Raw genomic sequence first — 14,623 nt, 5'->3', positions numbered from 1 at the left:
AGAAGTTGACCATAGATTTGTGCTGGAGAACCTAGAAATTCCTAGAGAGAACACTTCTCTAGGCATTTGTAGGTTCTTCAGCATGATTCTGTGATCAGCCTCTGGCAGATGTTGACCATAGAGTTGCACTGAAAGACCTGGAGATTCTAAGAGAGATGTTCTCTCAGCTAAAAAAGAATAGTGTTTTCTTTATTTGCGTTTTCCACATTGACAGGGGTTCGCCAACCCTAACCTCAGCGAATGTGGAGGGACCACTGTAGTTGTTAGGAGTAGAACATCATGTGGCAAGATGCTAATGTTGTAAACAGGCTAACTTGACCTAAGTTACTTTGCCTTCAATCCCCCACCACCACCACTTCCCAACTTTTAATATTTGAACTTTTATCCCTACATTAGAATAACAGGAGAAACTACACTGCAGGATTCTTCACTGCGCTGCTTACGTCAAGAGTTATGGAATAATAGCATTGGGACTCCAGCCCCCACCCTGCCTGTGTCGAAATTGACAGCTAAAGCCCCCCTGACTGGTAGCCTTCCAGTTGCTGCTTAAAAACATCCAAAGAAGGACAGTCTGCCACTTATGAGGGAGTCTCTTTTGCTATCAAGCAAGCTTTTACAGTTAAAAAGGGTCTTCCTAAAGTTTAGGGGGCGTCTCCTTTTCTTTAAATTGGAAATATTCCTCCAGGGCAAGAGAATACATACTAATTCTGTCTTCCATGTGATAGCCCCTCAGATTTTTTAAAAGGGCTATCACATCATCTCATAGTCTTCTCTTCTCCAGGCTAAACTATCCTTATCTAAAGCCGCGTCCCTCCTAAGGCTTGCTTTTTAGATTCTTAACCATCTTGGGCATCCTTCCGGTATGGTCCTCAGCCTGATTTCACAAGCCAGTAGTCAGTTCAAGGCCAAGAAGGGTCCCTTTCCAAACAATATGCAATTATTCTTCAAAGTTATATATATGTCAGTATAATTTTGCCAGAGAGCCAGGTTTTTGTAGTAGCGCTGGACTTCAACTCTAAAGATCAGGTTTTTGTAGTGGCACTGGGCTTTGACTCCTGGGAATGCAAAAGGATTTATTTTGGAGGGGTTCCGACCATACTGAATTTTCATCCTATATTTTCTTTTGTCCTGCTAAAATTCTGTTTCTCTCTCTCTCTCTTCCATTCAGGAAGACGTTCTCCCTTTGGTTCAAGAATATGTCTACACACTTCTGGAGCCCTTTGGTAGTCATATCTCTTTCGTCACGCTGCAGATCTCTCTTGAGCAATTCCATTAAAGTGCGATAAGAACATCAGTACTTTTCTTCTGTACATTAAAAGCAAGGGAGAAGAGAGGGGATAGGAGGTTAAAAACCAAGGCATTTGCCTGGAATAAATTCTACTGACTCTTATTTTAGAACTAAAGTTTGGCGTGAGGTGAGAAAGGGGATGAAGGAGCAAAACTCAGCAAGACCACAAAGAGAAGGAAAAGCCAGTAATGCAAATCAGTCTGAATATATGACAGAGAGGCCAAAATGGGAACTGTCAGAACAACGCAAAGATGTTTCGGGTAAAAGGATGCAACAGCGTTGGGAAGCCCAATGGCAGGAATTCCTGAAGACCCTCCAGTCTCCTTATTCAGCATGTGGAAACCTTCAGTTGTCAGAGACAACACCATGGGATGATACCAAGGCCTTCCTGGCCTCCTTTGAACAAGTGGCAGAAGCTTGCCGATGGCCTCGAGGAGAGTGGGTGATCCGGCTCCTGCCAGCACTGAGTGGCGAAGCAGAACAGGCCTTTCAGAACATGGAATCCACTGATCAGGAGGATTATGGGAAAGTGAAGGCAGCCATTTTGCGGGCGGACGCCCTGAGAGTGGAAGTGCAGCGCCAGCACTTCAGACAGTTCTGCTGCCAGGAGGTTGAAGACCCCCGAAGGATTCACTGCCAGCTCCAGGAGCTTTGTCATCAATGGCTGAAGCCAGACAGACACAGCAAGGAACAGATCCTGGAGCTGCTAATTCTGGAGCAGTTCCTGGTCAGCCTACCACCGGATCTGCAAAACTGGATCCGAGCCAGAGGACCAGACAGCTGCTCCCAGGCTGTGGCTCTGGTAGAGGACTTCTTGATGACCCAGCAAGAAGCTGTGTCAGCAAAGTGGCAGGTGACGTACCAGGGGTTATTGAAGGCCATAGGCTGTCACCAGCTTGCTAGAATTCTGTTGGTTGCTTTAAAAACAACAAGGGACCTGCAACAAAATGCCATAGTGAATCTCTACACCTTATGGTGGGCAGCTGCAGATGTTTTTGGTCTGCAACTTCCATCAGCCATAGCTGTCATAGCCAATGACAAAGGATGGTGGGAGCTGAAATCTAAAGATGTTTTGGGGAGGGCATAATTGTTTACTCCTCTCCCAAGAAAGATGTTCAGAGCTTAAGTGAATGGAGAATAGTAGTTTCAGCACTCTTTTCAGGATGGGGGTCAGGGAAAATATGCATCCACTCTCCTGAAACTTTCTCTTTGTTGCCCTATTAAAGCCAGGGGTGGTCAGAGTTTACATTTGGGCTGTGAGTAGCCCCTGGATTCCATGTTTGTGACCTCTGAAGCCCCCCACCAGTTGCCAAAGCACCCCAATCCCCCAATTTTTTTAAAAAAATGTGCAATTTGGGGGGAGTTCACATGGAAAGCCTCCTTTCATGTGAAAACATGCTCACCACACCTTCACAAACACACCAGAATCCAGTACTACAGTACTCTTTTTTCCTCTGACCTTCTTCTCAAATTGATGACAGGCATCACTTTCCATTGCCATTTTGAGAGGGATTGTAGGAGTATTTGAAAAATGAAGGTATTGGATCCTGCTGCATGTGGGCTGGTGTGACCCATGCGGAGGTCTCCGAGGAGCACAATTGGCCCCTGGCCTAATGCATTTGCCCACCCCTGCACTTGCGAGTCAGGTTTGGAGTTGTCTGCTAGGCCTGAATATGAGTGGTTTATTTCAGTGTATCTGCATTGAAAAAAGGTCTCTGGAAAGTTCTTGCACTTTTTCCTATCCTTCCCTCATAGGGTGAGGAGAATTTGATTTATTTGGAAACCTGGCACCACACCCCTACCCACAAATCTTAATGCAATGGGGGTGAACATGTTTCCCTTCCTCAGACCCACTACAGACTATGAACTGCCAAATCAGAAGTAACCAAAAGACCACTTCTGATTGCCTAAAATCCTTATATTGAGTCAAATGATGTGAAGTACACTTCATTCTAAAGGAGAAGCATGCTTCCTGGAGGCTTACAGAAACATAAATATCCTTTTTTAATGGGGGGGAAATTAGCAGAAGGCAGCCTTTTTTCAAGACCTGCAGAATTCGGCCTAGAGTCCTATGTTTGGTCCATGGGCTTCATGTACATGAAGCTGAAGTAGGCCAGATTCTTGCCCAGTTTTCCCCAGCTCACACTTTCAGCATCACATACTGTACATCCTTGTTGTACTCTTCATGTGTTTGTGGTAATATTTTTTGTACGTGTTTGACTTGCAACTAAAATCTTTCTGCATATCTAGTGAGTGATGGCCCAATCTAGAGTAAGTCCCACAGAGCTTAAGTATAGGACTGTCCAACCAGCTATCAACTGAGACCAGGTGTGGTGTAGTAATTTGAGCTTTGGACTATGACTTTGGAGACTAAGGTTCGAATCCCCACTTGGCCATGGAAACCCACTGGATGACCTTGGGCACATCACACACTCTCAGCCCCAGAAAACTTTAGGTTGGGAATGACTTGAGAGCACACAACAACAAACCAGCTTTATGATAACTCTGTGAGGTAAATTGCCATTTGCCCTTTCTTCTTGAAGGGCTTCTGTGTCTTGAGCAGCTGCATCATGGGATAAAAAACCCACAATTGTAACTTTTCTTAGCACTGATACAGATGTAGTAATGAAGGGTGTGCTACACTTGTATGAAAGCTGCCTCTCAGCTTGGACTTTAAAGTTCCAAAGACAATCATAGGGAGAAGAAGTGACAACCATATTTAGTATTCACAGTGGTAAAGCTTACTTGGCCTCCCAACAACATAATGAGAACTGGCGTAATACTGAGCGGTTTATTTACCCAAAACTACTGAATAGTCTTCAGAAGAAAACCAAATTTCAGGACACCAGGAGTGAATCTTGCCTGTACCAATTGCTTTTCTGACTCATCTCTCTGTTTCTGAAACCTCCTCCTCTGTTTTCAGAAACCGTTGCAGGATGTGTGTGTTGATTCCCTGGAAGTGGAAGAGGTGCAATCGGATGCTGCTGAGGGACAGGTCTGTAAAGAAGCCAAGCAGGCTGATGATGCTGAGATCACTCTGCTAGGTAAGGCTTCCCTGGGTGTGTAAAAGTCAATGTACAGTACAGAATCAGAGCACTTTGGTGCCATTTTAACTGCCATGGGAATCAAAATCAGAATCATGGGAAGATGTACAGTCATCCCTCCATATTTGCGGCTTTGATTATTCATGGATTTCATTAATATGTTCTCTCTAGGACTATCTAGGTCCTCCAGTGCAACGCTGTGGTCAACTTTAACTAAAAGTTGCACTGAAAGACCATTTGTAGCTACTCCAGTGCCATTCTATGGTCAGTGTATGTTGGACATTGACCATAGAGTTGCACTGGAGGATCTAGAAATTCCTAGAGAGGTGTCCTCTCAGGTAAAAACAGTGTTTTTGTTATTTGCGGTTTTTCCATATTCACGGGGGTCTTGTTCCCCTAACCCTAGCGAATATGGAGGGACAACTGTAGTTTTGAGTTCCTTAGATGTTGCAGAGCTGTGATTCCCCACCCTGAACTAGAATTCCCAAGTTATTTTGAGAAGATGGACTGACTCAGGATATCTTGGGAACAGTATTTGGGAGGTGATAGGCTAGAGCTCCCTAATAGAATTTTAAATATCTCATCAAACTACAAATCCCAGGATAGAGTACTGTCAGTTAAAGTGGGATCAAACTGCTGTAACTGCATAGTATAGATACACTTTAAACATTGCAATTTTTTTTATTTTTTTATTTTTTATTTTTTATTTTTTGCAATTTTAGGATGATTAGGATGATTTGATTAGGGCTTAAATACCAGAAAGGCACTAGATCCTGTCTGATCTTAGAAACTAAGGAAGGTCAGACCTGGTAAGTACTTGGATGGAAGACCGCCAAAGAATACCAGGTGTTGTAGGAAATTTCAGAGGAAGAAACTGGCAAAACACCTCTTAAGTATTCTTTGCCTAAGAAAACCTTATGAAATTCATGGGGTCACCATAAGCTGACAGGCGACTTGAAAGCACATACACACTCTCAGGGCGACCTGATGGCAGAGAAGACCAAGATACCTCAGATTTTTCAGAGCTTGGAAATATAGTTTTAAAAATAATTTGTTGCATTTACAGCTCCAAGTGGCAATATTTATCTACCGCTACAAGTAATGCTTTAAAAAAAAAAAGTCATTTCTTGAAATTCAGTGGGTCCTTTGGTATCCTCTTCGCTTAGTTCCAGGACTCTTGTGGATACCAAAATCTGTGGATTTTCAAGTCCCATTAAATAAAATGGCATAGTGAAATGGTGTATAAAATTGCAAAATCAAAGTTTCCTTTTGGGCTTTTTTTAAATTCAAGCCTTCGAAGATTGAATCTGTGGATATGGAGGGCTGACTGTAACTAAAATAATTGCTTTTTAGTTATTTTTGCAAAACCCACATTTGAAGGGATAACATAATCCAGCACTTGAGCCATGGAATATTCCTTCTTCACCTTTGTATATTTAACTGATTTTTAACTTTAAAAGTACAGTGAAATGACAAATTTGTCATCAGGTTACAATCATAATGTAATAATGTTATGCTTTGATTATGGATAAATAAATGCATTACAAGTAATTCATTATTTGTAACTGTTACTTCTAATTTCTGGGGTTTGGAGAGCTTGGATTTGCTTTATCTTTAGGAACTCCTTAAGTTTCCAGGTATTCTTATAGGAAATTTCACCTGATTGAGGACTAGAACTGTGCAATAGGGTCGCCATAAGTCAGACATTTATTTATTTTATTTATGGTATTTATACCCCGCCCTTGAGCCCTAATGGCTATCAGAGCTGCTTACAATTATTATTTTTAATTAGACGGTTCCCTGCCCTCAGGCTTACAATCTAAAAGACACGACACAAAAGGAGAAGGGAATGGTGGTGGGAAAGGGGATATGAGGTCCAGTGATTCTTCTCTCCCTCTGAGGCCTGGAGCAAGGCAGATGGACTGGAGAGAGGACTCTTCTTCTTCAGGCTAGCCCTGATGGATCTGGACCTGCCTGTTCACTCCCTCACAGGCCAAAGGATGACAGTTATCATGGAGGGAGGGCTGTCTATCTTCAGGCTAGTCCTGATGGAACTGGGTCTACCTGTTCACTCCCTCACAGGCCAAAGGATAACAGTTACCATGGAGGGAGGGCTCTCTTCAGATTGGAGCAGTAGAACCCATTCCTTTGTCGCCAATCTCATATGGATCCTACTCTAATCTCTTCATTGTTCCAAAAAGAGACAAATTTTGGAGAGCAGTCCTCAGCCTCAAAAGGGTCAACAAATTTGTGCCAAAATGTTGTTTCCAGATGGAAACGCTTAAAACGATAACAGTCTCTTCGAAAAGGCAATTATCTGGCTTCTCTGGACTTGACGGAAGCTTATTTGCATATTCCAATACATCCAGACCACCTCAGATTTCTACGTTTTTGTTACCACAACAGACATCTTCAATACAAGGCACTCCCGTTTGGTCTTTCATCAGCTCCAAGGATATTCACCAAGATCATGGTTGCCCTGGTGGCCCATTGGCGTCTCCAGAGCTTTCGCGTCTTTCCCTATTTGGATGACATCCTGATTGCTTCATCATCCCCAGAACAGGGAACGAAAGATGTCAATTTCATTCTTTCATCTTTACGTTGTAAGACGAATGAGTGAGTTCTGACTTAAACCCAGAGCTGAAGAACCAAGGAATTGTGCTTTAAACATAGCTAAAGGACCAAACAAGATGGTTCCGCGAAAAGCATTGATGTGACGAAGGTATTTGGCAACCGAGGTGAGGAAATCTGAAAACTTGGAAGCTGAAGCGGGGTGCCGTCCAGGTGTGACAAACCATGACCGGGAAGGACCTTATCTCCTGAGTCGCCATGAAGAGGAACTGACAGGACAATGGAGGGCTTTGAACAGAACGAGTTGCTTTGAACACGGACTGATCTGAACAACCTGTCTCTTCTCCCAAAAGAAGAAGTTGAGTAATGGGCTGCAATATTGCAAGACTTCAGCAGCCAAAAGCCAGAGAGAAGAAAAAGTATAAAGACCCTGGACTTTCACCTCCATTTGGTTGGCAACGGTGTCATCCCCAGCCTTCGAGAACAACTGATCAATGTTCGGCGGAAGGAAAGTGTGTGTGAGTATTGTATGAATGTATGAGTGAAAGAGCTCTTGATAATCAATGTTTGTGTTACTTTTGTGATTTAATAAATGTTACATGCATGGTGTTTAAAACCAAATGGTGTCTCAATGTCTTTGTCAGCCCTGCTCTGAATAAGTTCACGGAGGGAGAGGTTTTCATTACACGCTCTCATGATAAACAGGTTGTCCTTACAAACTTGGGCATAACAACACCTTCATGGTTTTCAGGTAAATCTTGCGAAGAGCCACTTTGTTCCTTCTCAAATTATCCAACACCTTGGAGTCATTATAGACACCAAAAGCTGCCAGAGAGGATCAAGACCATTCAAGATACCATCAAGTTAGTAAACAAAAGTCCCTCGAAAGATCTTCTTCTTCTGGCAAGGCTTCAAGGTCTAATGATTGCAGCGTCTCAATGTGTTCCTTGGGTTCGTTTCCATTCCTGAGAGTTACAATGGTTAATTCTGCCACACCAGAAGTCTATCACTCACCAAATTCACAAACAGATTCCAGTCCCCCACAGAGTCAAACGATCCCCAACATGGTGGACATCTCATCACATCCAGCAGGGATGTTCATTTCAATCCTCTCTGCCCCTCTGATAACAACCAATGCCAGCCTGAGGGGTTGGGGGGGGCACCCTAGACAATCTCTGTGCTCAGGGACTATGGAACCATTCCAAAAAACTCACAGCATAAACTGGCTCGAACTGAGGGCCATAAGACTGGTGTTCCTGGTCTTTGCTCAACACATAAAAACCAAAACAATTCTGGTCCGCACAGACAATATGACAACAAAAGCACATCTAAAGTGACAAGGGGGGACCAGGTCGTTGCCACTAATGAAAGAAACTTGGCATTTTCCTTCAATGGGCAGAAGCCAACCTGTTGTCCATCAAGGCAGAACACACAAAAGAGATTTAAACACAAAGGCCGATTGGTTGAGCAGGTCAGACATAAACCAAGCGGAGTGGCACCTCCACCCAGAGACATTCAACCTCATAACTCAAAAGTTCGGGATTCCTTTAGTCAATCTGTTTGCTTCCCCAATAAACAACCAAGTCCCCAGGTTCGAGACTCAGGGAGCAGAACAGATCGATGCTCTCCACTCCCCTTGGCCAATAGGTCTTCTTTACACATTCGCACCGACGGCAGTGGTATCCTGTTGCCTCCAGAAGCTAAGAAGCAAAAGGTCAACGATCATTCTTGTGGCTCCTCATTGGCCAAGAAGGGCATGGTTTCCAGAGATATCTCAACTGGCTCAGGACCACTTCCGTCTTCCATTACGCAAAGACCTCCTATCACAAGGTCAGATGAATTATCCAGACCTGGACTGGCTAAACCTACACGCGTGGAAATTGAAAGGCGCCTGTTAATAAAAGACGGTCTTTCTCCCCGGGTGGTTGAAGCTATCATTCAGTCTCGTAGGGATTCTACTCGTAGGATTTACAAATATTCTTATCAATCATTTTCTGACTGGTGTGTCTCCAACAATACCTCACCCTCGTCGGTTTCGGTTGACACCCTCCTCCTATACCTTCAAGCTGGCCTTGACAAGGGGCTCAGACCTAATACTTTAAAAAGACAGGTTTCTGCTATTACGTCGGCACTCCTGGCAAAATAAGCATTCAAATTGTCCAACTATATTTATGTCAAAAAGTTTTTGAGAGCTGCTGCTCAGATTAAACCATCTACACTACATAGATATCCTAACTGGGATCTTCACACTGTTCTTCAGGCCTTGATTAAACCGCCCTTTGAACAACTAGACACGGCAGAACTAAAGTTTCTGACTTGGAAGACTTTTTTCCTCACAGCAGTCACCTCTGCCCGAAGGATTTCTGAACTAGGAGCCCTGTCAACCAGAAAAGAGTTATGCATATTCCGAAAAGACTCTGTTTTGCAAGACTAGATCCTACCTTTATGACTAAGGTCAATTCTACTTTTCATAGATCTCAAGAGGTTATTTTACCTTCTTTTGCTCCAGACCCCAAAAAAGAAATTTAAAAGACATGGCATACTCTAGATGTATGCAGGGCCTTACGCATTTATATCAAACACACCTGTCCTTGGCGCAAATCAGATTGCTTATTCGTTTCTTTCAGCAATACTTACCTGGGAAAAAGGGTCTCTTTATCTACATTGTCAAGATGGATCCGATCATGTATTTCCAAGTGTTATACAGTTTCAGGAACAACTCTTCAAAGAAGGGTCACTGCTCATTCCACTCGTAGTGCCGCCACATCTGCCGCCCTGGCCACAAACGCCCCTTGGTCCGATATTTGTAGGGCGGCCACTTGGTCCTTCTACATTTATCTGTCACTACCGTATTGACGCCTTCCAATCGGCTGAGGCTTCTTTCGGTAGACAGATTCTTCAGTCAGTTTTATAATTCAGATATTACCTCAGTTTCCCCCCCCGGTTCGGAGGAGCTTTGGTCTGTCCCTTATGAAGGATGGCTCCGCCTTCATCGCTGGAAAAACGAACATTGGCTTGCCTTGTGAGATGTTTGTTTTCAGCGCTGAAGGCAGACACATCCTGCCTTCCCGAGACTGAGGAGTGTACTCCCGGTATTGGGGGGGACCTGTTATACACTTTAAAGGTCATTGTTATAGGATCTAGGTTTGTTCTTAATTAATATTAGATCCTTTGTTGTTGTTAGCCTTTGGTGATTTGTTATTAGACATTCCTTTGCTTGGCTATTCATTGACTGGGCAACAAGGGGGATGGATTCCCCAGGATTCACGCCCAGAATTCTAGGTCCTACCAGACTGGAGCCACAGGAGGAACCAACCCTTATGAAGGATGTCTTTGCCTTCAACGCTGAAAACAAACATCTCACAAGGCAAGCCAATTTTCGTATCCCCAGTGTGGCATGGCCTTACTTGAAAGCTACTGTACTTGAAAGGTGGCAACCTTCAGCTCAAAAAGGAATCAGCTTTAAACAAACAAAAAGGAGACAGTCAGAGATTGTCTTGTTGTAAAGTGTGCTGCTAGATGACAGAAGCAGAGTTCTTCAAGGGCTGCCCACCCCTGTCCCAGGGGCTGGGTGTGTATGCGATTTCACTCTTTTTTTTTCTTCAGGCTGTTTAAGGCCAAAAGAGGTCTTTATTTACCTCGGAAGTCAAATGGAGGCCAACTATTCTAGTTAACCATACTTTTACAGTTCAGTTAAAAGTAAAAAGGAAGTAATTTCACCACATTTTTGGCTCCCCTGGGCTGTTCCGAGCCTTGTTGTGTGCCTTCAAGTTGTTTCAGACCTATGGCAACCCTAAGGCAAACCTATCGGGGAGTTTTGGCTTAACATGGCCAAATGGGGAATTAAACCCTGGTCTCCACATTCCTAGTCCAACACTCAAACCATTACGCTAATTGAAAGCAAACCAGAAACTGATCCTGTTGTATGCCCTGGTTAAATAATAGCCTACCATGGGTATAAAGCAGCCTGAGAGCAAAAGATGTAACAAAATCACCCCAAGGGGGTATTTTGAAGGAATAGTTTTGAAAAAATGGGGAGGAGGCCTGGAGGCCCCAGGGAGGCTGCCATATTATCTACCTCTACCTTGATTTTGTTCAGCCTATAATCCTTTAAAATCTTATTTGTTCTTTGCAGGTAATGGAATCAAATGCTCAGACCATTCCAGTTCATTGCTTAATCTTAAAGGACAGGAAGTTACTGAAGCTAGGCTGAGTGAGGTATGTGACCTCATGTTGCTCTCTACAAGTCCAAAGTAATGGCCTATAACAACAGTAATTGCCAACAATCAATAATAAAAACAATAACAATAAAAATAAAATTGCATTCATTTGTCCAGTGAGGACATGGCTCTGCAAGCCAGCTGAGAGTTACTTTCAACTGATAAATCTTCCATTTATTTTACAGACATTATCATGCCATATTCCTTTTAACAATCCTGTAAGCTTTACATGGTTGTTTTATACATTATGACACAGTAATGTAGGAAATCCTCCATATTGCAGATGGGGTGATTGGAATTGGGTCTCCTTTCACACTACACAATTATAGCGCCATGATTCTTTTCACAACTTTGATGTCCTGACAAATGCTGGGATTTGCAGTTTAGAGAAGTTTTTTTAGAATTTCCAGCCAGAGAATTCTAGTGCCTCACCAAACTACATATCCCAGGATTCCATGAGGTGCAGGTGGAGCATTCAAAGTGAGATCATAGGGTGCATCTACACTGTAGAAATATGCCGTTTAACACTACTTTGAGTGCTGCAGCTCCATCCTATGGAATCCTGGGATTTGTAGTTTTATATGTTCTTTAGCTCATTCTGCCAAATAGTGCTGATGTCTCACCAAACTACAAATCCCAGGATTCTGTAGGATGGAGACATGGCAGCTAAAGTGGTGACAAATTGCATTATTTCTACCATGTAGATGCACCCATACCAGCAGGACTGTGGAGTTGCTATGCCAAACCTGATGTGCCTTTAACAAAACCCATCAGCAGGGAATAAGATGCCTTTGCAAGAAGGTTTATTTATTTAGGTATTTATATCCCGCCCTTAGGCCCTAATGGATCTCAGGGTGGCTTACATTTATTATTTTTTAACCAGACAGTTCCCTGCCCGCAGGCTTACAATCTAAAAGACACGACACAAAAGGAGAAGGGAATGGTGGGGGGGGAGGGGATCAGGTCCAGCATTCTTCTCTCCCTCTGAGGCCTGGACCAAGGCAGATGGACCGGAGGGAGGACTCTGTTTCTTCCAGGCAGGCCTGTTGGACCTAGCCTGCTTCTGTCCCCTTCAAGATGGTGGATGAAGGGAGGGCTGGTCTTCTTCGAGGAAGGCAGTTGGAGCTCACCTGCCTCACTCTCCCCTTCAAGATGGTGGCTGAAGGGAGGGGTTACACTCTTCTTTAGCTTTTAAGTTATATGAGGAACAATTTCCAGAGTGGTAATTGTGTTAATGTGTTACAGGAAAAATGACAAAGTTAAATAGTTAATTAAATACTGTCTCTCACATACACAAAAGTTGCCTGCCAATAATCATGTTCCTTGGGTTGCATTTACACTGCAGAATTAATGCTGTTTGACCCTGCTTTAACTGCCATGGCTCAATGCTATGGAAGTCTTGGGTTTGTAGTTTTATGAGACATTTAGCCTTCTCTGTCAGAGAGCTCTGGTACCACAATAAATTACAGATCCCAGGATTACATAGGATGGAAACATGAGAGTTAAAGCTGTGTCAAACTGCATTAAGTCTGCAGTGTGGCGGCATCCTTGGTTTGACATTATGTTATCACTGAAGGAAAAATAAATAATAAAAGTTAGGTTAGGAAATAGGGCATATTTTCTTAACCAGGCAATTAGGGAAAGTGTCTATTTATAAACCTTTCCTGGCTTTATATTAATTAGCGGTGCCAGCCCAAGTTGGAGGTGCCACCAATTTTATGCAAGTCAGGGAAACTACTTCCCAAAAACCAGCCAACTTATTTTGGCTCATGTGACAGAAAACCCCACAAGCACTTCTCTACATTTCTGGCTCTTAAAATGAAATACAAAAATAAATAAATAATAAGTTGCTGCTCTTTCATGACCCCAAAATGGGCTGCTATCTCACTTGGCCTTGTGGTAGGAATAGTCCTGTACAGAATTATTCCATTCAGTCTTGAATACTTGTTTTCTTTGCAGTATAGGGAAATGCAGGTCACTCTCTGTGTTAAATGCTATTACTGCTATTATTTATGCAAGAGGATCTGACTGTTGTGGTGATGATCATGTCTTATGTACCGCCTCTCCCCATATAATCCCCCCCGCACACTCAGATCGGCTGGGAAGCATTTGTTGACAGTCCCAGATTCTAAATACGCCACAACATCGTGTAGAGCCTATTCCATCTCGGCTCCTTTGCTCTGGAACGCGCTTCCCAGTGAGCCACCTCCCTTGAGTGGTTCAGGAAGGAATTAAAAACCTTCCTGTTCCAAACAGCTTTCCTCTAACTTTCTCCCTTTGTAGCCTCCTTCCTCCCCCTCACCGTTATTATCTTTGTTGTAAACATCTTATGCTGGTTGGATATTGCTATTGTGATTTTAATGTATAATTGCTGTTACTGTGTATTGTGTTTTTACTCTGTAACTGTTATTGTTGTAATCCGCCTTGATCTACGGAAAGGCGGGCTATAAATAAATATTTTATTTATTATTTTATTTATTATGTTTCCAGGAACTGCTGAACCTCAAGGAGACAGGTGTGTCTTTGCACATGGTTGAGCAGACTCTGACCCAGCCAGGCCAACAGACCATTTTCTGGCAAGTCCTGCAGGAGGATGGTGGAAATGTCCAGCCATTTGGTGGTAAGGGCTGCTCATGTCAATAAACTGCCATTTTTCACGGTCATTTTTCAAATTTGTTAGGAAAGAGAAAAGTAGAAAAAGGTATTAGGGGTAATATAAGTATTACGGAGCTTATAAGTAGTAGTGGTTCCCAAACTTTAATCCTCCAGGTGTTTTGGACTTTAACTCCCAGGATTTTCGGGTTTTGGCTATGGTGAATGAGGCTTCATAGAATTATAGAGTTGGAAGAGACCACAAGGGCCATCAAATCTAGCCCCCTGCCATGCAGGAATACACAGTCAAACCCCCCACACCCAACCCAACAGATGGCCATCAAGCTTCTGTTTAAAAACCTCCAAAGAAGGAGACTCCACCACACTCTGAGCCAATATGTTTTACTGTTGAACAGCTCTTGCTATCAGGAAGTTCTTCCTAATGTCTAGGTGGAATCTCTTTTCCTATAATTTGAATTCATTGTTCTGGGTCCCATTCTGTGGCACAGCAGAAAACAAGCTTGCTCCATCCTCAATATGACACCACTTCAAATATTTAAATAGGGCTATCATATCACCTCCTAACCATTTCTTCTCCGGGCTATACATACCCAGCATCCCATAAGACATGGTTTCCAGACCCTTCACTATTTTGGTTATCCTCCCCTGGACATGCTACAGCTTGTCATCAGTCTTTTTGAATTGTGGTGCCCAAAACTGGAATTGTGGTGCCCAGAACAGCTTCAGGGAGTTGAAATCCAAAATACCTGACAGACCAATGTTTGGGAATCACTGAGTTTACATACTATAATGACACTACATGTGAAAGGGATCTAGGAGTCCAAGTAGACCACAAGTTGAACATGAGTCACCAGTGTGATGTGCAGCTAAAAAGGCCAATTCAATTT

General features: G+C 43.1%; 2 protein-coding genes across 6 annotated transcripts in view; one reads left to right on the top strand and one right to left on the bottom strand.

Moving 5' to 3' along the window:
• The window catches only part of LOC121921898 (zinc finger protein 397-like), a 942,727-nt gene that overhangs the window by 478,702 nt on the left and 449,402 nt on the right, over positions 1-14,623 (bottom strand). The window lies entirely within an intron of this gene.
• The window catches only part of LOC121921800 (zinc finger protein 665-like), a 52,528-nt gene that overhangs the window by 11,578 nt on the left and 26,327 nt on the right, over positions 1-14,623 (top strand). For all 4 annotated transcript variants that reach the window (XM_042450349.1, XM_042450350.1, XM_042450351.1 and 1 more), the window contains exons 2-5: positions 1,169-2,141; positions 4,212-4,332; positions 11,039-11,121; positions 13,614-13,743. In XM_042450349.1, the coding sequence (XP_042306283.1) occupies positions 1,428-2,141; positions 4,212-4,332; positions 11,039-11,121; positions 13,614-13,743 (1,048 nt within the window). In that variant the 5' untranslated portion in view covers positions 1,169-1,427. The remainder of the gene's footprint in view (positions 1-1,168; positions 2,142-4,211; positions 4,333-11,038; positions 11,122-13,613; positions 13,744-14,623) is intronic.

Source organism: Sceloporus undulatus, chromosome 2, assembly GCF_019175285.1.
Source record: "Sceloporus undulatus isolate JIND9_A2432 ecotype Alabama chromosome 2, SceUnd_v1.1, whole genome shotgun sequence".
NCBI classification, from domain to species: domain Eukaryota; kingdom Metazoa; phylum Chordata; class Lepidosauria; order Squamata; family Phrynosomatidae; genus Sceloporus; species Sceloporus undulatus.
The sequence above is the reverse complement of the archived record's forward strand: the minus strand, read 5'-3'. Positions and strand labels throughout refer to the sequence as shown.